The sequence below is a fragment of the Neodiprion fabricii genome, chromosome 2 (genome assembly GCF_021155785.1).
Source record: "Neodiprion fabricii isolate iyNeoFabr1 chromosome 2, iyNeoFabr1.1, whole genome shotgun sequence".
In the NCBI taxonomy this organism is placed as follows: Eukaryota; Metazoa; Arthropoda; class Insecta; order Hymenoptera; family Diprionidae; genus Neodiprion; species Neodiprion fabricii.
The window spans coordinates 1,403,182-1,428,206 of record NC_060240.1 but is presented as its reverse complement, the minus strand read 5'-3'; the positions used below and the strand labels follow the sequence as shown (position 1 = coordinate 1,428,206).

Genomic DNA, 25,025 nt, shown 5'->3' with positions numbered 1-25,025 from the left:
CATTTTTTCAACATTTATTTTTTCTTTTTTTTTTCTATCAAGGTGCTACTCGAAAAGTTTAGTGACTGAGAAAACAAAAAACCAATATATATATACATACAAGTCCGTAAGGTGTACGAGTAAATATAAATATAAAATATTACAATAATTGTTCGCGACCTGTAAATATTTTCCTAATTTCTCCAAGTTTTGGTGCAATTTTTTTTTTCAAGCTTTTGCAACAAAATTGTCGATTGGCAAATTAAAAAAATAACACAAAGTTAAAAATTTAACCACCCTAGTACACATCGTACCTCAGAACACTTTTGCAAACTCACAATAATTCTGCAACCTCTGATACAAAGTTGTTCCTTCACGCCGCCGCGTACGTTACAAACGAAATTAATTTTCCTCTGTGACTAATCGTAAATGTTTGTTTTGGGTACAAAATGGCACCGGAACACATCGATCGTGCAGTTTTTTCTTTTTTTTTTTTATCGTTCAGGCGTACAACGTTTACATAAAGAATGGAGCAGCGGGCGCGTACCGAACATTCGTAAGTTACGGTTGCAGTTGGTGGGTATAATCTGCGATACCGGGTTGAGAATAAAAAGAGAAAAGGCTAATTCAAACGAAAACCGCGGGAACGAAGGAAATATGCACGAACGAAACCGTATCTCGCGTATTCGTGGGATAATATACGCTATCGGGTAGAGTTTGGTGACTCCTGTTCCGATCGGGGAAAAACGGACAAATTCCGCTTACCTGCGACAACCAACAGCGCGCAGGTTTGTACAAGCAAAGATTTATCGTTGAACGGGGTAATTTTTCCTGACGATCCTTTTTACCTTTTTACTTAGGAAAATATCGACAGAGGTATAAAAGTTAGCAACTGCATGCGAGTGTACACATGCGCACGTATAGAAAAGGTTCAAACACGTTTCGGTTGATTGGATTCCCGAATTACGGAATCACGGATGAACCGCGCTCTCTCCTAATATGTCTTGGAATGAAAAATCACCAAGCGATAGTAAAAAAAACTGCTCAACTCCAAATCCGAGTGAATATTTACAGTGATTTTATTCACTCCAAGTACTAGTTGCGTAGTTTTCTCTCCGGCGGAAATTTAGAAAGCGATTTCCGCGACGATCGTCACCGGAAGTTGGGAATATTCTGGACTGATAACGTTTTACCCGCGCTGTTTAACGTGTATCACGTGACCTCCTGTACGATCGGCCGATTCGTAGTCCAAGTCAAGGTCCGAGATATCGAGCCTCTCGACTTCATGAATAACAAATGAAAATCCCAGTCCCGATGTTCGACCCCAAGAAGCGATGGATTTCTGTGAGTCTCCGTCTTATCGTAGACGCTTTCGAATGGGAAATCGAACGATGAAAACAATGTATTGCAAAAATTTGTAAAAACTCACTCTTTCCTCCTCGCGTATCATCTCGGCAATCCCAGGTTTGATCTCGAGGTCATCGGCACCGGGAGCTGAGTTCTGTCCAGTTTGTTGATGATGTTGCTGTTGCTGCTGCTGATGCTGCTGCTGCTGTTGCTGTTGCTGTTGTTGCTGTTGCTGCTGTTGTTGCTGCTGCTGCTGCTGCTGCTGCTGTTGCTGTTGATGGTGATGATGATGGTGAACCGAAAGCTGCTGAGATCCGATCTGAGCGTTGAGGGGGGGATGGGACCCGGAAGTAACGTGAGCCGACACGTGGTGGGCGACAGGATGGGATGCCTGGCTTGTCGGTAGGGGCAAATTAGCGCTCGTTGGGAGGGTTAGGGAGGCCGGAAGATCGTGGAGGCTGAACTGGGGTGTTACGGAGATACTCGGGGCTGTCGGTGAGCCGAGAGACCTCGGTGCCGAGGGATGAACACCGGATCCGGAATTCTGACCGTCGCCGGCTGCCGCGGCAGCGACCGCGATGCCCAGATGATGATGCTGGTGGTCGGAGTGCTGAAGATGCTCGTCGGCCTCCCTCGCCGGGCTGTTACCATTAACCGGAGAACGTTCGCCGACCGAAACTCTGCGTCGTTTCTTCCTCGGTAGACCAGGAAGCAGAGGAACGGTCGTTGAAGACGAATTAGTCCCAGAGGCGGTTGGGCCCGATGACACGGACGAGTGTTCGTCCTGAGCATTGGACGGTCTGGAGGTGGTGAGTTCCTGCTCGTTGTTCACGTCCGCCAATCCCCGTATCTTGAGGCTCTCGGCAACCTTCAAAAGAGGGCCGATCTGCTCCTGAGAGACGTTTATCTCACCCTTGTACATGAACTCAACGGCGGCCTTGAGCTCCGGCCACTTTATATCCTTCATTATGACGATCGGATGCTGGCACGGGTTGTCGAAGAAGAGCGCCTGGAAGTACGGACTGCACGCCGATAGTACCATTTTGTGAGCCTTGACAGAGTGACCGTCACAGGCCAGCGTGACGTCGACGAAACTCTCGCTCTGCAGTAGCTGATCGAACACGTTCGTCAAGTTCGTCTGATAGTTGTTCCATCTGAGACAGAATTGTTGCGGCGACCCCGCGCCGCTCTGCTGCGTCATCTTTCGACCGATTTCAGGAGGATGTTATCGCCCCTCGGCCGAGGCGGTCCTTGATCCTCGTTCGTTGCACTCTGTAGCTTTGGTGCGGCAGCTGCGGTTCGAGATACTCGCCCTCTCTCTCTCTCTCTCTCTCTTTGTCTCTCTCTCACTGTATCTCTCTCTCACCTCCGATTCGACGACGAAGCCGGCGGTGGTGACTCGCCCATCTGTAACACGGTTCAATCACGTCTATAGGCGACGACGAGTCCGTTTAACCCCCAATGTATTCCCCCCTCTGTTGACACCCTCAACCGCGGACAGTCCGTTCAACAACACTGTAACGACATAACGTCACCCAGTTACCACGCATACGTACAAATATATCTCTACAAACGTCAACGATCCCTGTCACTCTTGTAGCAATTTTTCACAGTTCAGAATTCACCGTTTCCGACATGCTTCGCAGATTTTTCATTTTCCGTGATCGTATCTTCGACCCGACTGGGGTTAGAAGAGAAAAAAAAAAAAAATTCCAAGTTTCTCACTTTAATAAATAATCACAAGCACGAATTCGCCAATGATGATAACAAAGTGAATATTATACTGTCCGAAAATGATATCGTCCTTACGAATACTTCAAGTTACACGAAAACCGAACGCGATATACATATACTCGTATATACACATACGTACATATACATATATATATAATACAAACGGCAAGCAAAACGATCACGATTTCTGATTAACGCGAGTCTCTCAACCCCTTCCCCGATACGTCTTATTACTTCGCTTTGTACAACAACTTCGGTATGAAATTTTATCGTAATCTCGTTTACTGTCCTCCCACAGTTTTGCGGCGTACAACCTACTGCGGGACTGCAGAAGTTTAATAAAACCGCGATTGCGAAGGAGGGAGACTGTGCGGCGGAGGTTAACAACGATCGACGATACCGACTGATACGGTCCTCCCCGTTCGACGAGCGCGCCGCGACTGAGCCGGGAGTAAAAAGCGCGCGGCGCTCGTGGTTCGCGGGCGCGTGGATGCGCGGCTGTCCTCCCCCCCCCCCCCCCTCCCCCTTCCCGACCCCCTCCGCCCCGCGCGTCGCTCTCTCAGAGAGGGACCGAGGGGGGAGCAAAAGAGGGAGGGAGGGAGGCTGCCGCGGAGGGACGGAGGGCAAAGCCCCGCCTCCGAAAGACCGCCCCTGACGGCCTCTCGCCGGCGTTGCTTGACGCTGCTGCCTGCTTACGTGCAAGTTTACCGGCCCGCGATCGGAAAACGTGAACGAGAACACGGTTTATCAACTATCGCGATACGCGTTCTTTTTTAATCCTTTCAATCAATGGTCGGGTGCTCGGTGTAACGTCTAAAAAAAAAAAATTCAGATTTCCTATAGTCTTATCGAGAGTTTATTGTACAACTTTGGATGATATTTGTTTGTCTTTTTGATAACACCAAAAAGCCCCGAGTAACAAGTTTCGGTCAGAATCGTAGAGTTTTAAGTGGTTGCGTTTTTTTTTTTTTTTTTTTGGTTTTTTTTTCGATTTTACGTCCGCGACGACGGATCCGCCATTTTGGATTTTAAATCCACGAGGGAGAAAAAATTCAGGCTAAGATATCGAGGTGAGAAACGTGCGACTGAAGGGGTTGAACCAAATATCTATCGCGATTGATTTTTGCTGATTGTAATATGCTGATTCGACGAAAATACGTGCATGTAATTTAGAAATACGGAAATCAACGGTGTAATTCATACATTTGAAAGATCTATGTTCACATGATTACGTATGCCATGATTATTTACAATTTATAAACTTTACTTTGACTAGTTTGATTTCTAACGATATCCAAGATTTTCTACGACTTCTTAAGATTTCAAAGAGATTTCTGTTATAACCTAAACGATTTCTCACGAATACCAATGATTACTGAGGCAGAATTTCATTTTAATATTATTCTGATTTCATCGCGATTTCGGAGATTAGGAAATCATTTCGAATGACATTGACACCGTGATCCCTCTAGTGAAACACCCCCCTTGTATAGATTAATATTCCAACGAGGCAGGATTAGTGAAATCAGAAGCTGCTGAGAGAGGGGATTAACACTTCGAATAAACGGAAAAGAATTCAGTTAATTACCCGAGGAATTGCTCATCCGAAGTTGCAACTACCGCAGGATATTTGAATCACATAGTTTTATACATCATGGATAGAAGGCAGTTGGTGTAGATGCATGTTGTATGCCACAAGAGCTTGCAAGTTCTGTACATTGCCTAAAGGTTTGTTACAGCTTTACGATGTGTTTTAATAAAAATTTTGTGAATTGATTAAATCCGACCTAACCTGACGATTGTATTAACTTCATGACGAATTAAACGCAGAGTTGAAAAAACAGAAATTTAATGCGAAGTCTTTGGGTTATCGGGAATTGTTGAACGATGATTGTTGTCGTATTCCGTACACTGGATAAAGATAAAGTCAACTATTTATATAATTTACTCGACGCAAAATCATGGGGAAAACAAGTTAGTTCGCAACAAAATGAGAATATTAAGTGGCGCGGAAGAGGGTGGAGGAATTTGGTGCCGCGCGACGTTGCATGAAACGAACGAAATGACGAAAGTAATGGAAACTCGTAGTATAAAGGTGGTACCTATACGTTGCTCGGCTAGTCATTACAGGCCAACGGTCATAAAGCGAGGATATATAGGTATTGTATGTATAACGAGAATAAACAAGAAAACGTCGTTGCACTTAAATTCTTGAGCTGTAAAACACAAGCCGAGCTATAATAAGTATAATATAACCTATTGTAGGTGTGCGCAAGTGTGAATACACGTGTGTGAAATAAATCCTCTGTACCTATAATCGGAAATATATCGTACGGAAGTGGGTACATACACAGAATATCGCTGCTCAAGCTTATAAGTTATACGTATATTTGTTATTCTGCAACGAAGACGGAGTTCACCGCCGTTGCAACAGCAACAGCAGCAGCAACAGCAGCATCGGAATCGTCGTTGGAAATGTGTGTAAAGGTACCCACGTACGAACAAGGTCGAAGAAATAGAGGAAAAGAAGAACGATGTTGTTTTTCAAGAGTGATTTGCAGTCTGTAAATTCGCGGGAAAAACGTCAAGAATGTATAATAATAACGATCGACCGTATATCACTTGGCTTGGGTTGAGTTTACACGCGTGGGTGGATATTATAGGTGTGAGTATAGATAGACAACCGGACCGAGACAGTCGACCATCGTCTCGATGGTTGTGCAAAAGTTGAAGAAAAGAGAACAGAAGTGAACAAAAAAGAAAAGAGGAAAAAAGAAAAAGAAAAAAAAGGGAGAATAGAAGATAAGAGGAAGGAGAGAGAGAGTCGGACGGAATAACAATCCACCGAAGATTCTTCGTCATGCTTGTCACTTTGAACAGAATTAATTACACGATCTTTTGGCTTGTAAGCGAGTAAATTCGGTACGTCATGCAGGATTTTCGGGGATTTCTCGATTTCGAGGCAACTGCAGTTATATTGCACTTCGAAATACTGCAGGCGGCAGCTTATGCGTCGAACTAGCGCGATGAAACTTCGTTATTAAAAAATTCATACCAGGATGAAACAGTACGCTGCTGCATATCGGCTCTCGAAAAGAGTATAACACGTTAAGGGTTTAGGGCTGGTCGGCGGTGTTAAAAAAAAATTGGCTATTTTAAACGACGTTTTTTTCTTTCTTTATTTGCACGGTAGTTGAAAGTATTTTTTAAAACAAATAATACCAAGTTATTGTACAATTTTTTGACTTTATTTTACAAAAATTAAAGAATTGCAGACCAATTGTCGTATTGTTTGTTTGTAACCCGTCTCACAAGTGCTTTGCGATGACCGCTGTAATTTAAAAACCATTCGATGAATTTAAATGAAATTTATACAGTTTAATGTAGGCATAAAAAACCAGTGCCTGATGGTAAGATTCTTTTTTACATTTTTTTTATCGAAACTTTTATTTTTTATAAGCAACCAACGAACGTTGGTTTTTCCCTTAAAACTTTTCAAGTAAATTATCAGAAGCCGCCATTTTGTTTGTTTTCATGAAAGAAAAAAAAAAATAAAATAAAAAGCCTCAATTCTATCTAAGCAGTAAAATCGTTTAGTAAGGATTGAATAATAATTTTTCAATTAATGTAATAAAAAAAAAAAAAAAGTTTCGATGTAAATTAATTTTTTTTTTTTTTCTTCTAAGGAAGAACTTTCTGTGCTTCCAATTAATCGGTAAAAGGCAGCTAAAAATTATCTCTGAAAATCACTTCCAAAGAATGAAAGAAAAAAAAAAAAAAACTAACCAACCCCTTTTTGGTTTTTATCTCAATTTCGTTTTTTTTTTTTTGTAGCCTAAGACTACTTTTTTTAGCTACAACATTACAGGAAAGTGAAGAAGAAGAAGAATAACAAGAAGAAGGAGGAAGAAGAGGATGAATCGCAAATCCTTTTTCTTTCTTAATCCTGAATTCGCAGTCGACACGATTACAACGTCAGTCGAAGCGAGCAAAGCTAGGTTATACCTATAATACAGAAATGCGATCGTAAATTTTATGGAACCTAATATTCTTTGACTGCAAACAGTTTATACCTCACAGCTTTGTAGGCTATGAAGTTTGCTGCATTGTACGCGGCGTTTTCTTACAGAACCTACAGAACTCTAGCTCTGCGACAATATATCCGTTAAAAAATCCTAAATCAATGTTCGCTTACACCGTTTTTCGAATTCCTTCTACGCAAGTTAGAAATCATTGATGACCCGCAAGGTTTCCGTATCTGAACTTTTGAACGTTTGGTCAGCGATAACGTACAATTTATAACCCCTGGGACAAAAACGTACGAGGAATTTTGTTTTCCACCTTGTTGAATTCTCCAGATGAACATTTTTCAAAAAACAGAAAAAAAATCATACTCGATTTAAGGGGTTTTATTAAAAGTTTAATACTTTGGATCGCGGTACACTTTAAACTATAACACTGAGAGAAATGTTTCGATGAGTATTTTTGTTTCCGTCTCCTTCATTTCTTTAAATGTGCGTTATTTTTTTGAAAAATTCTACATCTAGACGCAATGATTTTTTTTTCACCATGAGAAAATGGAATTGAGTCTGTAGTATGATTCTATTTTTTTCAAAAAATCCCAAATTCGAAAAGTCTTTATTTGGGATGGAAGAAAATGATGAAAGAAAGAAAGAGAGAAAGACGGAATTAAAAAAATCTTTGAACACGGTTTGTAAAAAAACTGAAAATAAATAAGATAAAATAAAACAAATTCGAAATTCCCCGGATTTTCCGATAATAAAAGAGGCTGCTCGAGTGGCTATACTATAATGCAGTAAAGGAACAACGCGGCGCGTGCTGAGCAAGTTGAGCAGCCAAAGGGAACGACGACGCCGCGTCATGACGGAAGTGCCGCAGGTCCCGTCGTCGTCTGGGTAAAGCTCTGCGAGAGAGACGTTGCGTGGGTAATGCACGAACACAATTTAATGTAATCACCGACACAAGCCTCCGGCCCACATGGATGCGATGCGCGATAACATCCGAGGCAAGACGGACGAGCTTTGAAGACGTCGCGAAGCGAATTGTCGGATCAATGGGATCGCCTTGCGACGAATTTCAGTCTTCTGATCTTATTCAAAAGATCAGTGATATATAAGAGGAACAAGAGGAACAGTGACTCCTTTAAATTTGAACTTCCTTTAAATCTGTACAAGCTTTTCTTCCTCGCGAGCGACGATGATTCGTTAGCGGAAATTTTTTGCACAATAATTTACGACAAACGGATGAATAATCTCGTAAAGTCTCTGCAGTGACGGAACGTATTGAGGCGGGAGAATAGGTGCAGGTGTATTATTTTACACCACACCGCGGCACACCAGCAACATAACGTAACGTGACGTAACGTACGAAGTGAATAATGAAAGAATTACGTCAATCATACAAAAGAACGACTGCAGCTTATACGATATTATACATAATATGTGGGTACACCTACTTAACGTAATCTACGTTGTGTACGTACACGCGTTGTAGAGATAGTATAGTATAGATATGTGCGGATAATAAAGCAAGGACGGAGTCAATCTATGCGATGGGACTGTCTGTACATGTATGGTTAAATTAACCAGCGCTATTGATGTGTTGGATAACGGATGCTGTACATTGCTGTATACGGAACGGTATCGACACCAAATTAGTAATCGGTGTATCGTCTAGTCAGATAACTGACTGGATGGAAAAATGATCGAGAACCAACAACGATAAGCTTGGAAATAAAAAATTGAGGTGTAAAATTGATTGCAAAGGAGCCCCTAGAATCCTTATGGAAATTGGCTCCTGGTCGAATTGGTTGGATTTTCAGTGTGTATTGCAGTACACATCCTACCGAGCAAAAGTTCTCATCGACGCAACTCCCAAAATTCAGTAGTTTCGGAGATAGGTACAGGCTTCGGAAAAAAGGTGTCAAGATTTTTTGATATCTGTGGATTTCCTGACTTTCATGAATTACAAAGCTTCAATGGGACTTGAAATCAAACAAGACACTCAAAATACTGCACGGACGATTCTCAAAGATAGGCAGAAAGCTGTGATTGATTCCATCCATGAACTCGCTGGTTTACCGGAAGGAAACGCAACGTCGGATTTCGCCTGAAGAACGAGACGCTCCGACTCTTGCAACAATCGACTTGTCCTGTTTTTCACGCGTATGCGGACTCTGCTAATCGACTGTGCAGTTTTCGAGTGATGTATTTGATTTCAAGTCCCCCTTGAAGCTTTGCAATTCGTACAAATCGCATAATCCATGGATATCAAAAAATCCATCCACCCCCCTTCCGAAGCCTGTATCTCGGAAATTAGTGATTTTGGGACTTGTGTCCATGAATACTTTGCGGGTCGGTAGGACATGTACTATACTACATACTGAAAATCCAGCCAATTCGATCGGGAGTTAATTTCCATGCGGACTTTGCGGGGTCCTTTCAAAAACAACATTCTGATTATTTTCTCCTGCAAATACCGTATTCTTCCCATTCTCGTCATTATTATTATCATCATGATCGCGATTGATTTTGGATCCTTGGTAATAGCCGAGCACCTGGATGGCCGATCATCGTTGCCACCACCAGACTGTACACTAACTGTAATCAGAGCTGGGCGCTCTAGCGTGGTTTTGTTCGATAGATTCGAAACCAACCACCCCATCCGAACCGAGAGGAGCAGAGCTATCGCACCTCAACGCCGACCCTCGTGTGTCTCTACACAGTCACTGCTGCGGCGGAAACACGCTTCGGGCAATACAACCAACCAACCGACCAACCAACCAACCAACCAACCGGCCTTGGTGTCAAACATGATGACGATGCACAGCGCGGAAAGAAGTAGGGAAGAAAACGTTGCTCACGAGTCAAAAATCCAAACGACCCCGGAGTATTCGAACAATCGTCAAGAAATATGAGGGCTGAAGTTGGCAACGAAAAGTCGTTATTTCACAATTGCAGGAATGTTTGAAATTCAGTAAATCGTAATAAAGCAGAACGTATATTCATATCTTGCAAAACTTGTCCAAGTCTTCAAATTCGCTATAAACTTGCAAAGTGCATAGTAATTTTTCCTCCAATGTTTTGTTACGTTAACGTTACTAACTTCAGCCTCGTCAAGGAAGAAGCCTTTCAGTATCCATCGATCGCTAACTGACAGACTTTTCGACCTGTACCTACCCCTAATTTTTATAATTAAACTGCATAGCGGGTGCAGAGAGAAGAAGTGACTCGTTAACGGTGTAAAATGATAAGCAGGAAGTCAAAAATTCAATAATCAGATCATAATTGCAATTGAAGCCGATAGTTTAAGATCGGAATCGCATCGGTTTTTGATACCTTTGAAACTAAAGACAAGACCAGTAAGTCATGCGACGACGATGCTTTGGGTACCTACGTACGTACACTGAGAAAAATGTCATTTATGTTACAGTGACTAAAAAAATTCTGTAAAACAGGTATCGTTAAAAAAAAACTGTTTGAATATTGTTGTATTTACGAAAAACGAGGTACGCGTAACGATTTTGCGCTATCGTCGATCCTTTTTTGGTAATCGCAACGCAAAATCAGTTTCTTCGGTTTACCCTACTTTTTTAGTTAAACAAGGCTTTAGCGTCGATTTATCGTTGCACCAGCATTAAACTTTCGCAACAGTTGCAAGAAAACATAGCAACAGTGATCGTAATGAGAAAGAATAGTAACGGATACCAGACTTTCCTGTAACAGCTAGAAATCTAATTTTCATTTTCTACCTAGAACTATATTTTTCGATTGCGGTAAAAAACGAAAACATTCAAGGACTGACCTGTAACCGAAACTAAAAATTTCTCTCCATGCGTGCGTACGCATCGACATCGCAACCGTCCGACAACCGGAATCTCAGTTGAGTATTTTCGGTTTATCCATGTAAATTGTACATAATATACGGGGAGGAATATCGTCGAGAGGAGGAGGAGGAGGAAGAGGAGAAGGATGAGGTTGGAATGAAATACGGATGGAGGACGTTACGCGGAGGGCAATGTATATATGCACACGGTGCACAGGGTGATGCAGAGGGTGTGCGAAGCACGGTAGACGCAACGAGTCCCTCGGCGATCGGTGAAGAAAATGCATTACGCCGCTCGACATAGCCGATCGGTAATGTAGCGGGCAGCAGCAGCCGGGTTGCGCCGAGCTTTGCGCTTGGTTCGCGGAACGTGATTCCGGTGCAGAATCGCCGGCTGGCTATCCGCACAATGTGAGAGAGCATAGCTGGCCTCTGGGCGCAACGCCCTCCTCCATCTATTCACCCCCCCCCCCCCCCCCCCCCCGAAGCCCCTATTCACCTCCGCACCCACCCACCGCAAGCCTGTGTTAGATAATGACTGATTAGGTAATTAGTTGGCCAATATTCCCCCAGCCCCGAAACTACACAACCTTGTAGAGAGAACCCTGAACACCCTCGACTCCCTCTAGACGCCGCCCCGAGGCTGGTCATTACTATCAGAGACATGGTTCGCTTGGTGCAATGCTTATGATTAAATTTCGTCGCACGCCGCGCACCCCTGACGCATATTTTCGCCAGTTTATACGTTGTTACGTGCGTATGTTTGTTCGGTGATGTTTTTTTCGCTTTCGTATGTCAATCAAGAACCGTAGTCTCATTTTTACGACCGTTTTAGAAGGGGAGGGGGGCTCGAATAAACAACTAATACAAACGTGAAAGAAAAAAAAAGAAGGGAAAAGAAGAAATTTAAACAACTAACGTATCATGCTTGCATTGAGCATACGTGAATCAACGAGTGAAATAACCGAATCGTAACACAGTCAGTAGTGAAAGAGTTAGGTTAGGTTTACCGTTACCGTCGATATGCAATCGACAAACAAAGAAGGGATTAAATTTACTTCGCAACATTCTTACCGGAGTAAAAATAAGCTTCTGCTATTCGCTTATCTGGGTATTTCGGTAACATGTTAGCGTGTACAAATCAACGAGTTTTTCGGCAATTTCGAAAACCGTTACACGCACTGAAAACGTGGTGTCGTAGATGAAGAGAAGTATCAAGGAAGAAGAACGGTAACGGAACCTCGTGTAGACTAAGACTAACAACTAAAAACATGGCGTCTGTTAAACGACATCGTCATTCCACCCGTCATCTGACAAGGAAGGTATCCCAGATCGATATCTCAGATTCGATTTCTTTTGTAACGAGTTATAGTAGACTGAAAACTAAGCGACACGTATTTTTTTTTTTTTTTTTTTTCATCCGCCATTAAACACTTCAAGGGGGTGAAACGATCTTCGAAAGTAAGGCATGTTAAGGCATAAAAATGAGACTCTAGTTCTTGATTGACCTACGAAACCGCAAAAAAAAAAAAAAAAAACAATATCACTATACAATAAGAATAAGTCTGCACGATGATGATGATTACGTACAGCGGAGCAACGAAATGAAACATATTTCAAACATACTTTTACCGTTACAGACATTTGGATCACGTGTCGCGGGTGAAGCGAAACCAGGCAAGAACTCTGCTGTAAATAGGCATTTGAAAAATCACACCAGAAATCCTTCCGTACAATTGTATATATCAACGATATGGAAATTTGAGGATACGTGTCGCATAAAGAAGCCCGACTCGTGCGTCCCACATCGTGCTTCTCGTCATCCAAACGGCAATTCCTTGAGAATGTGTTGGTGATAATTGACAAGGATACGACCATTCCTCAACCGAAATTCATATAGTTACTAAAAGATTGTCAACTCCTCAATTTAAAACCCATCGCCTGTTCTGTTTCAAAGTTTCACAACGGTAAATTTCTAAGTCACTATCATTATATGTAATTCATACGAAAAAATAACTGTTCTTAAAAGATTTCAGTAAGAAAATAATTGAAAATTTGACGAAATTTTTTAATAAACGTGCAATAATTAACAAGACTGACATCGATATTATAACCGTAGCTATACTGAAAATTCATCGTATTCGGTTAAGAAATGTTGTAATAATCTGTCGATGCATGTCGATTTGATTCATCTAATTGTAAGAAAGATTTTTCAACGTCACTTAAAACTGTTTTCCTAACCTGCGTATCATACGTTTTCAAGCATACCAATGCACCAAAAAAATGGAGAACAAAGTCGGCGTAGGTGGATAAGTCGATTTACGAAAATGGCGGGGCGAATTTAATCCGTAGAAATTAAGGAGGCAGCGGTTTCTATAAGTAAGTGAGTAACTATGTACTTAATACATACATACATACATACATATATATACATATATATATATATGATAGTGTATGTATACATATATGTATATAATATGTACCGCAATGCGTGGTGATGAAATCGCTCCGTCATTCAGACGACTAGGTCATAACTATTTAAATGGTGTGTATAGTAGAGAATGGTCCGACTAGGCGTCTGCAGGGAGGGGACTCCTGGGATAAATTATTACGTTAGACACGCCAAGTTTATATTAATAATACAAGGTACGTGACGGTGCTCGTCGCCTTGCTCGATTCTCCAGCCTTTATCCACCTCTCTGTTCACGCTTCTCTCATTGTATTCTGGTCATCCAGAAAACTGGAACACGACGATCATCCGCGTGGCGTTGGGAAATTTAAGGTGTCTAGTCATCGTGTCTCTCTTACGAGACGCGCGATTCGTTATCCTGATATCGACGCCGGTATGGAAGAACGTCGCACATCAAATTGTGAAAGAAGAACGTGACGTCTCGACCGAGATCAAATTTTTCATTGATACGGCACGGGAATTTTTTGCTGTACGAATTATACGAATCATTTTTTTCCAACAGATTCAACAATCGTTTCAATCATTTTATCATTTATTTATCCTTCGTAATGAGTTCGATTATATGTGAAAGTTTCTGACCATTCCGTAAAACCAATGTAGGATTCTGTACAAATATCATTCCAATTTCGCAATGTGTATAATGTCTGTTTTCATCTCATAAATTGAAAAATTCAATGCAATTATCATATTATAGTTGACGAATATTCGTTTGTTCGATTTTATGCGAAAGTTTCTGGGTCCTCGTTACGAAAGCTAATTAAATGAGAAAATGATTGAAACAATTATTGTGTCTGTTGGAAAAAAAAGGTTCCAGTGCCGTATCAATGAAAACCTTGACCTCGGTCGAAATGTCACGTTCTTCTTTCACAATTTGAGACGTCACGTTCTTCCGTACTGCGATCGATATGCACATAAGTATCATTAAATACTTACCGGCATTACGAAGAGTCCTGTTCGAATATCCTCAGCGATTTTTTCGTTCCGGATCTCGCCCCTGCCACGTTACGCGTCTCATCTTTAATGGTTTCGATTGATGGAACGACCTTGAGCCGTTCGAATCTGTAACGATCAAACGATTGATAAATTCTAACGCATTTTTCAGTCGCTCGAATTAATTGTTTATTAGCGCCGATGATTAACCCTTTCAGTTGCGCAATTTTTCTTGCCACGAAAGTGCAATTATACGTTTTCTATGTATTTTTCGAAACTGAACGCGAATGTGACGTCAAAAATTTTATAAAACTAAAAACAACCCCTAAAATGAAGCGAAAATGGGGTAAATTATAAATAATGTTTTAGATGGTGTTCTTGAATGATATTTATGTCAAAATTTATTTTGAGACAATACGATCTTAGTCCGAGAATAGATGCAACCCCCAATACTATCTATATATATGCAAAGGAAGGGTGAAAACTACCCCTATATGCATTGAATTTTCTAAATTTAATGCTCACTCTCAGATCTCTGTTTTTCAACCAATGAATTCCAAGCGTATTTAGCATACGCGTATTATCAAATTTCTCCGCTAACGAATTACATTCGCGAAAATACTTTTTTTTCATATCTCTATTTATAACAATTGTAAACAATCAGGAATTCACAAAAAATCCTGATCATTCCAACCTCTGAGTATTTTCTTAACCTGAAAATGCAAAAAAAATACAGGATTTTATATGGAATATAAGAAGAAAAAAAGAATACCAAAAAAAGGTGGAAAAAAAGGTGCCACTATAGTGGCTTGTGTGACTGAAAGGACTAGAAGCGTTTAGCATCGATTCCAATTTTCTTTTTCATCCCTACATTCACACCACGAATAAGAAAACCATCTTCAACTCATAGTTTCACTCGTAGTCTTCAATGCAGTGTATTTAAACGTTACGCAAATGATACAATCAGGGTTCGTACGGTTTTTTCAAGTATTCCAGCCTGAAAATAAGATTTTTTCATTAACCTCTCGGGAATATGACATAGCGATTGATGTAATTATTTTTACACGTTAATGCCAATACCTCCAACATTATCTAGTGTGTATCTTTCTGCTTGACTATCAATTTATAAACAACAGCCTGCGATTTTCCGTAAGAAAAAAACGAAAGAAAGTGTTATTATTATTATTATTGAGTAATGTACACAGTACTTCGTCCAAGAACGAGTTTATATCATCGACAGAATAAAAATATCAGTTTTTTTTTTCGAAATTCCCTGAGTTTTCGACTTTTTTCCTATGCGTACGAGCAAAAATAGCAAAAAAAAGAAAAAAAGAATACGAACAGCAAGCAGGCGAACACAAAGTTCCGCTCTTCTTTTCAGCAGTTAACAGTTTTCCTTTACCGTAGGTATAATTTCTCTGATATTCACACAGATAGAGCGTTAATTCAACGTATATCAAAACGCTCGGTGCCTAGTTTGCAGGGTATTATAACGCGAACGCATTAGACAGCGAAACTAGGAGGTAACAGGAGGATAACTAGACGTAGGAGAACAATGCAGGAGTTCGCCGGAACACGAGGGTGGAGGTGGTGGTGATGGTGGTGGTGGTGGTGTTGGTGGTGAGTGAGTGACCGACCGGGCGTCGTAGGATCGAGAGCAATAGAGAAGGCGGTGTGGAGAACAGGCAGGAGGAGGAGGCATGTTGTAACCGGAGTCGCGCAGCAGCACCGGCAGAAGCAGAGATCAATACGCATAATAGGGCCTATCTATATCGCGCACACACAACCTGTGCTCATTTACTTAATTGTGTTCCATATACCGGTGTGTGCATATATATATATATATATTATACATATATACACATATATATATATTAATGCATTATTCGACGTCGACGTGGAGGGTGGGTGTCGATGCGCAGGCGTTCGGCCACCGCTGCAGGGGTCAGGCCTCGAGGAATCGAATGCATGCTCGCATTTGGTGTCCTTCGACTGATAATCAGCGTGCCGGCAGGATGTCGAGGAAATCCGGAAGAACGGGAATTTGCACGGGTGTGAAAAAAGCGGGAGATGTTTGGGGTTTTTTTTTTTTTTCATTCTCTTCCTCACTGCCCTCACAGAAAAAACCCTCAAATTGAGGGTGAATTCGTACCCTCAATTTTTTTCCTATCGGAATTTAGCATTAGTTGAGGGTTTTTTCTGTGAGGATGTCGAATATTGATAAATTATCGATGTTTCCATCATTTAAGATTCGGAAGAATGACTGATCCTGATCTTCCATTAGCTTCTCAAAATTGGAGTGTTTGCTGGTTGTGTTCGGTAATTGAATTTTTCAGCAATATCGAACTGAAGGAAAAATTGGACTACTTTAACTTACGACGGAGACAACTAATGTCTAATTTTTAACTAATTTGTGTGAAACAAGTAAGTTTGTTAGTAAAGTTAGGTTTAACTGAGTCGTGGAGAGTGTCTACTTTTGTCTGACAAATCGAAAAATGTCAGGAACTTTTATATGTCTTTGACGCTAGACACTCTAATGAATTACTATTCTTGCGAGTAAAGTGTCACTTTTTCTACAGTTCTGGCGCGCTGTAATTCGTTGTAAATTCGATTGCTGATGACAATGAAAACGCGGACGTCAAGAGAGGAAGTAGGCTGGACTGTGAGGGGAGATGTAATTACGCTGTTTAATTACAGTATATTTCCATCTTTGGTCAATATCGTACCACTATCACTACCACCACCGTCGGGACTCTCAACATCGATAGGCGTGGAAAGAAGAATAAAGAAAGATAGATTAGGAGAAGACGTCTACTGAATTCCAAAATCGAGACCTATCCACATATCTTTGAAAGAGAAATATAACCGAACGATACTCGAATTCTGGCCACTCGATGACACAAGTCGAGGAAAAAAAAAAAATTCGAGTTTCTATTGAGATAAATAAATTTAGATTCTATACATCGAATAATAAGTAAGACCTTTATTTGTTACTTGTAAAGTTTGTCGAGACGAGTTTCTGGTTGATAGCTAATATGGATGCCTGTTCGGAAAAAAAGCGATTTCACAAAGATGTGATGGACTTTATCGTTATTAAAGTTATCAAGGACGGTACGATGAGAAAATGATGGGAGGATTACGTTTGAGGCTTGATACGAGAAGTACGAAAAATATTCATTTTTAAGCTTTGTTAATCAACTTTTTTACGTTCCTAATTTATTACTAATTATTATTTTTGAGTGAACGTGATTTAAGTACGAAACTGAAGTTTGCTCAGTCGTTATTTACAATAAATGTTTGTGAAAATATGTAATTCTTCTTAAGATCCTAAACATCGTTCTGGTTTCTACAAAAACAAACTTCATCTAATAAAACTATTTCTTCACTTGTTATTTACCTACGTAGATGTAATCGAAATTTTCACATCTCGAACCGAAACTGAAAATTCGTGTTGACCGATGTAATTTTCCACAACACGTTGAGAGTATGAAACCGGAATTAAAACAATACGACAAATTGTATTTACAAAAATCTACCGATCACGAATTTTGATCGGAGAATGTCAGTGCCGATGATTGTGGTTTCGGTTTGAACCGCGGTATAACAAGGCTCGCGCAAAAGATGGAAAGAATTCGTTCGTGTAGATGGAAAGCGCGTAGGACAGGCACAGAGAGAAATGGCTTTCGGCCGCGAAACGGCAAAATGTCGACCGCAATTATGCCGTAATTAACTTGGGGGAACACACGTCGTTCCCGGAGCGCGTACAGGTGGTTGGGGATTTTTGTATTTAGCGGTCGACACCGCGGTGCTGTTGCTGCCGAAGCTGCTGCTGCTGCTGATGCTGGTGTTGCCGGTGTTGCTGCGTGTCGATACAGCTGAGTTTACACGCGCGGCTCGGCTGCATTATGCATGTTTGCGGTGACAGAAGAGAATTTAAACCAAACTGGACCCCTCGCGTAGGTGTATACCGCCACCCGCAGGACGAAACTCGCACTTTCCCACTTTCCCTATCACCGCAGAGGGAGCGATGCATGCACGCCTAGGATCGGAAAACGAGACGGAAATCCGTCGATGTGTGCGTATGTTATATAATTGATTGAATTAATGGAAGCCAACTGTGCGAAAGTAACGGCCACTGTTTAGGTTCCTTCTGCGGGGCGGGGTTGAAATTGCGATTTTCTTTGTGGCGAAACCTGAAGTAGAGTTATCGAACTTTGACAAAACACCAAAGATTCGAATGGTCCGAAATCCAACGTTCAAACTTCCGAAAGGACAAAATGCCGAAACGGCGCGACTCCGACGAGTTTAAGTTCCGAAAGTGTGAAGGTGAGAAAATTCAAAAATCCGAATGTTCGGTGATTTTCAGTTCCGTGAATTTTGGGTTTGGTGAAATTTCACCGCTTTGATCTTTCTTTGTTTTCGATTTTCGATATTTTTACGTTCGGATTTTCGGTGTTTCTGATTTTTTACACCCACTCGCCCAGTAAACTACGCTGCCTGATTATATTTTAACTTTCGAAATTTCACTCCATCGAAACCTTACTTTTCGAAACTTTGTTCTATCGTAACTTGAATTTTCGGAATCTTGCATACCGGAACTTTGATCCGTCGGTTTTCCGACGATTCGAAACTTTGTTATTTCTTCAAAGTTTGATTTCTCTATTTCAAGTTTCGCCACCAAATAATTTGGAACTTTAACGGCGTCCCACTCCTTCACTCACACCAAGGGTGACAAGTCACTTTAATTCAAATCTGAGAAGTGATTTACGGTCCACTACGACTATCCACTCTGCCGGTGATGCATACAAAGAATGACCAGTCACTGAGGCTACTCGGTTACACTTAGAGTTGCGTTTCACGTAGACATTGATTGTGGAACGTGTGGAATAGAGCGATGCTCGACAACGCAGAAGGTAATCTAGTATCGAATCAAAATGCACAATCCTGTCGAATGATTTCGAATATTTGATAACGGGAGTGGAAAACGTCGTTAGCTCGGGCCGATGTTTGAAGGGTGCGGAGGTAGGTAGGTAGGTAGGTAGGTAGGTAGGTAGGTAGGTATACTACATAGTAGACGGCAAAACGACCGCATATTATATGCGTGTCCAGGACCATAACCTGAACGTGTATGCATAATACATCCATACACATTATACCCTACAGATTACAGAGACACGCATGTATCCCATTCCATTTCATCCCATCCCCGTGTACATATACAGGTACGTATAAACACACAACGTGCACAGTTACAGATGGCTGCTCACCGTCCACACCGGCAGAGTAGGCGTCCAGGGTACCGAATTATGATCATCGTCAGCGTAACGCGTTTACTACCGAATCACCACCGCGGCGCGGACGGAACCACCAACGGTTTTCAAATAAAATCGACCAATTTTCGAACGATATATATGAATACGCTTCCACCGGATGCCGATGCTCGCCCAGTGCCAACCACCCACGGAAATCACGATGAACGCGTGTCACGGACAGTAGTTGACTTGGTCTCTTCAAGGTCCTCGCATGGTTCCCATTTTTTTTTCTTTTTCAAATTTGCGTATGGTGTGTAGTTCTTATACTACAGTCCGACAATGCAATCGCCATTTTTGTTCCTACGACAAATTCTTCATGCACAGACCTCGTCCCTTGTCCGTTCGACTATCTACGAACCTTGGCATAGACCAGATAGCCGAATGGTCACGACTCCGGTTAATTTGGTCTCTTATACGTGGTCTCCAGAAAAGTTTCAGCATCGGGACGATGAAATAAGGAGGATCAGAATCCGTGCAGAGCGAACCGGCGACCCCTGCATTAATTTCCCGCGCGCGACTGGAAGTCAATGATATGGAAACAGTGGTTGGATTATTGTAGTGTGGTAGTCGAGAGTTAATGATTAGCGTATACCGCAACGTGGGTGCCATGCGAGCTGTGTGCAGGTACATCGTACACCTATCGGACCTTTGCACTCTGTTTTGCCCCCTGCCCCTCTTTGGCTTTCCTCCCTCCCTCTCTTTCTCCGCCTCTGTAAAGCTCTCTCTGGTTCTCTATCGTGGCAGCCAATTGTGCATAGACCTACATACATCATCAGCAGCACCAGCAGCAGTAGCAGCAGCAGCACCGCGAGATCAGGCGAGCGGAAATGAAAAAATACCGACATTAGCATATCAAACGATACGCTTGAATTCTTGAAAATAACGCAGACCTGCTGTACAAGGTACTATATCGTTATGTGTATAGTGATGCCTGTTTCTCCTCGCATATTATAGGTACCTTACACATAACCTATCCTCAAACATACGTATCCCCACGTATATTATAATATGTAACACACGTGCGTCGATAGTACAATATAGAGGTATAACTAGGATACGTAGGTAGGTTGGTATATGTAATATGTATAAACGACATTATACCTACCTACCTACCTACCTATCCTACCTACGTGATATTAGTTGAATTTTCCATTGTTAGTTGGGGTAATATAAACAATTGGCCTTGTCCATCTACCGGCTTCCGCCCGTCGCTCAAAACCTCCGACATTTTTATGGATCGCGGAGCACAGGCTTGCACCTACTCTCTCCTCTCCACTTCTATACTCTCCGCTCCTCTCCTCCCCGACCAACTCGATTTAATTATTGTTTGTGGTCCGGCTGGTTTAGCCGCGATTCCAGTTCTGCTACACAAGACTGTAATAAAAACCACCAGTTTTGCCTTCCTTTTCTGATTTTATTTGGTCTAGTCACTCGCACATCGCCGGCCGGGAGGAAAAAGATGACGTTTCACGACCGACATTATTTTCATAATTTTTAGTTGCCAATAAGCGCGAGAAACATGAATAACTACTTCAATTGTATGAAAAATGACTATTTAATTTTATTTTCTGTATCAATTAAATTCTTATTCTTCTACTAATTCACACAATGGAATCGTTGGAATGTTGGTGTCATACGACATACGAGTTGGGTCCTAAATTCGGTCCAGGATATCGTAGCAAATTAATTGACTCGATTTCTTTATATTATTATTATTCATAACATTAGTTATACAACATTGTCTTTCTTACCTACGTCGAAATACATCAGGAATGACAAATATCTATACTTGGAAAATTATTATCCAAGCATGTGGCTGTAGGGGAGGTTGTAGGACGCAAGGCGCGTCTAACTAAAATATCATTCGTTAAATTTTCAGGAAATCGAACGGCCAAGAGAGAGTAGGTATAGGTACACATTCATATACATATATATATATGTATGTATGTATGTATGTATGTATATATATGTATGTATATATAGGTTGGTTGCCAAGCCTCCCCCTCCCCTCCTCTTGCTTCTCCTCCTACACCTCATCCTCTGCCGTGCATCGCAAAGTAAAGCCTACACTATTACATGAACTATACTGTACGTACACATAAATGCACATGTATAAATATATATGTATACATATATATTATATATATATATATATATAATACATGTATAGGTATACGGTCGAGCAGCTACAAAGCAGCATCCATTAGATATTTATTAACTTTACGAATTTATGACCGCCCCCTGGGCGCGGGAAGCTCGCGAACAGAACGAACGCGCGCGCGTTGCGCACACCGAGTAGGAACGCTAGTATTAAAATGAATTATTTAATATTAAACTTTGTAATTTTTAACCATATTATACGTGAAATAATTCACAAACCACTCTGCCTCGTTCTCCTTCTCCTTTTCCTTCTCTCTATCTCTCTCTCTCCTTTTCTTTCCCACCTGGTTATATTTCTGCTCTGTTATGTTCTATATATATCTGTACTAGGGTGGTTCTTTTAATAGGGTTGTTTCTGAATTATTGTACTCCCAGGGGCTTAAATGCGTACAAATTGATGGAAAAAAAAATCCATAAAAATTTGAGCTCTCTGTAACAGATATAATTGTAGGATAGTCCGCTTTGTCATCGAAGTATCTTGTGGAAATGAAATGGGAAAAACTTGAGTCATTATGACGAATATACCGACTTTAATGGAAAATACATATTTCTGTAGACAATTGAACGCTCTGCAAAAAAGCTCGGATGCATTGAATTCGTATATGAAAGAGTTCATACGTTAATTAACGTTCAAAGTTTAATTTATATAAAATTATCATTCTGTCAAGTATAGCTACGAAATGAACAACCGTGTTATAAAATATGTTGCATATTTCTTGTTGGTTACCAAATTTAGGATAGATTCATGCAATTACATTATTCCAAAACCTTATTGTACAATAAACAAAAATCAAAACTTATTTTCTACTAGTACTGATCGATAAGTAGATCTAAAAAACATCTGAAAATTTGAATCTTGGTTGACATTCTGACCTGATTACAATTCTCTAAAAAAATATATAATTTCCATTGTAAACGACCGATGAAAATTTCGAAGAACAAAAAAACGTTTGTCCCGTGTCATTTGATCACAAAGCGGACTGGACTATATCATTGTCAGAGTTGATACACATAGAGAGGTCAAATTTTCGGGGATTTTTTGTAATGCTTTTTATTTTATCAATTTGACAGCGTTTAATCCCCTGGGAGCATAAAAATTTCAAAACAACCCTATTAAGGACCACCCTAATCTCTCCATACGTATAATACATGTACCTATAGGTATAGTATAGGTATACTACATGCCACTGCCTCGAGTTACATCTTTTTCACACCGTGCCGTTACATACTATACAGGTTGTACAAGGGAGGCACAATGCTGACGAACGAGCATCAAGCCAGCATTAGCAAAAGAGCTCTGAGCGTGGAGAGTTCGCCTCACAGACATACGATACACGTGCATAGGCACCCTGACACACACCCGCGCGCACAATGACGCATATAAATATACTATCGACGCAAAAATTCGTGGGTGCCACCCCCCAACGTTTCGCGAATAACAAAAACGTTGACCGAGAGGGTTGAGGCTGATAATTCGTTCGGCAATGGGGGAAAATTTTGAAATGCACGGTTCGGTTAGGGGGAAAAAGGGGACCGAGGAACGAAGAGAACGGACAAATCAATCGCAAACATACTCGTGTGGCGCGGGCCGTGACCCACCTGCGTAGGGTAGGATAGGGTAGGGTAGGGTAGTCGAGCAGACACACATCTCCGACGATTATAGGCGGGTTATACGAATCGACGTGCGTGTACAGTGGGTCACTATCTGCTGTAAGGGTGTGCAGGTTGGTTGGTTGGTTGGTTGGTTGGTTGGTTGGTCGGTTGTTTTCGGAGGATGCCAAATAATTCCCAACGTGCGTTAACACAACGGGGCGGAGGTTACGGGCACCGATATACCCACGTACGTGGACGCCTATAGGAACGAGGAGGCGGTGTGTCCCAGTGTTGTAAATCCGATGATACAGGCATATATGCTGACATTACAACGCTTTTAATTACGCCGACGTAAACCACGTGTGGGCATCGGATCGGTATGTGCAGGCGAACGGGGTGAGGGAAAGGGAATCGAAAAGCCCGCCTACACAAGCAAAAAATCGAAGTATGATCGATGAATACCGAGTTTCCGCGATAGTCGACCATCATTTTTACCTGGGATGTTATCACTGGCAACAATTCATCCCGTTGCACGATACGGTACAAGAGAATATCGCCCACCTACCTGGAGGTATAAAGAGAGAGTGGAATCCTCGGCAACCTAGCGGCCTGAAACACTTTCCGGATGTATAATAACCGGGCAACAAAATTTTCATCTGTAATTTGAAGCGAGATAATAACAACGCCAATCGTACGCGGATAGGAGGAAGGAGAGCAGCGACGGCGTGGTTGTAGATAGACATGCAGACGCTATGTTCGAGTGATTAACCATTCAACGCAGCAATTCAAGTTGCAAATGTATTTATGAGATACATTTCGCGCGGTCTTTGTGTGCGTGGATTGCAACGCAACGTGGCGACGTTTGCTTGTGTGTAAAGGGTACCCGATAGTATAATGCGACAGCCAGTCACAATCGACTCGGAACAAGAGTTAGGTACGTACCTACCATATCTGCGCAACACCCAGCATCGCATCTCAAAAACCATGAACCTGCTTTCGATACCGCACTTCGTAAACTCCAGCGCACATCGTATCGATGATAAAATTTTCACACACGGTGATCGTTTGGAAATTTACACATGACCTTACAAGGCCAAAGAATGATTTACAAACGATCACGATCCGGGTTCGTAAATTTTGAAATTTTAAACCATGCCTAAAAGCGTTTTCTTTCTCTCAGATACACTACTGTATGGTGGACAATTAGTCCGTCACGAGATTTTCCGAACGAAGAGGAAAATTCGTCTGCGGGAAAGAGAGGAGTCGGCTTCGCGACGAGAATAAAATTCCGATCAAGTGGAACGAGGATTCCAAGTGGTATGTCCACGCGCACAAGCTTCAACTATGACGCTTCTTCTTCCGCTTGCCGAGTTAATGAAAACTACGACAGAACACCGACCCGAATCGATCCTGTGCAGCAATAACGTCCCACGATCACAATCGGAATACATATCCAACGCGACGTCATATGGGCGCCAAATTCAAACGTAAACAACAACTCACTCTTTGAAAATAGTTCTTTCTTTTTCATAAATCTCTGTTCAGGTTTGCACATAAGCTCGATCTAAAAGAGAACTGTACTACAATAGTATTGAACGATTTTGACAACTTTTGACTAAACAAACTGGCATTTTCAGCGAACAGAACATACGAAA

General features: G+C 41.5%; 1 protein-coding gene across 5 annotated transcripts in view; it reads right to left on the bottom strand.

The window, feature by feature from the left end:
• The window catches only part of LOC124175280 (protein bric-a-brac 2-like), a 127,155-nt gene extending 123,667 nt beyond the window's left edge, over positions 1–3,488 (bottom strand). For all 5 annotated transcript variants that reach the window (XM_046555347.1, XM_046555349.1, XM_046555348.1 and 2 more), the window contains exon 1: positions 1,409–3,488. In XM_046555347.1, coding sequence (XP_046411303.1) covers positions 1,409–2,527 — 1,119 coding nt within the window. In that variant the 5' untranslated portion in view covers positions 2,528–3,488. The remainder of the gene's footprint in view (positions 1–1,408) is intronic.
• Positions 3,489–25,025: the final 21,537 nt, after the last annotated feature.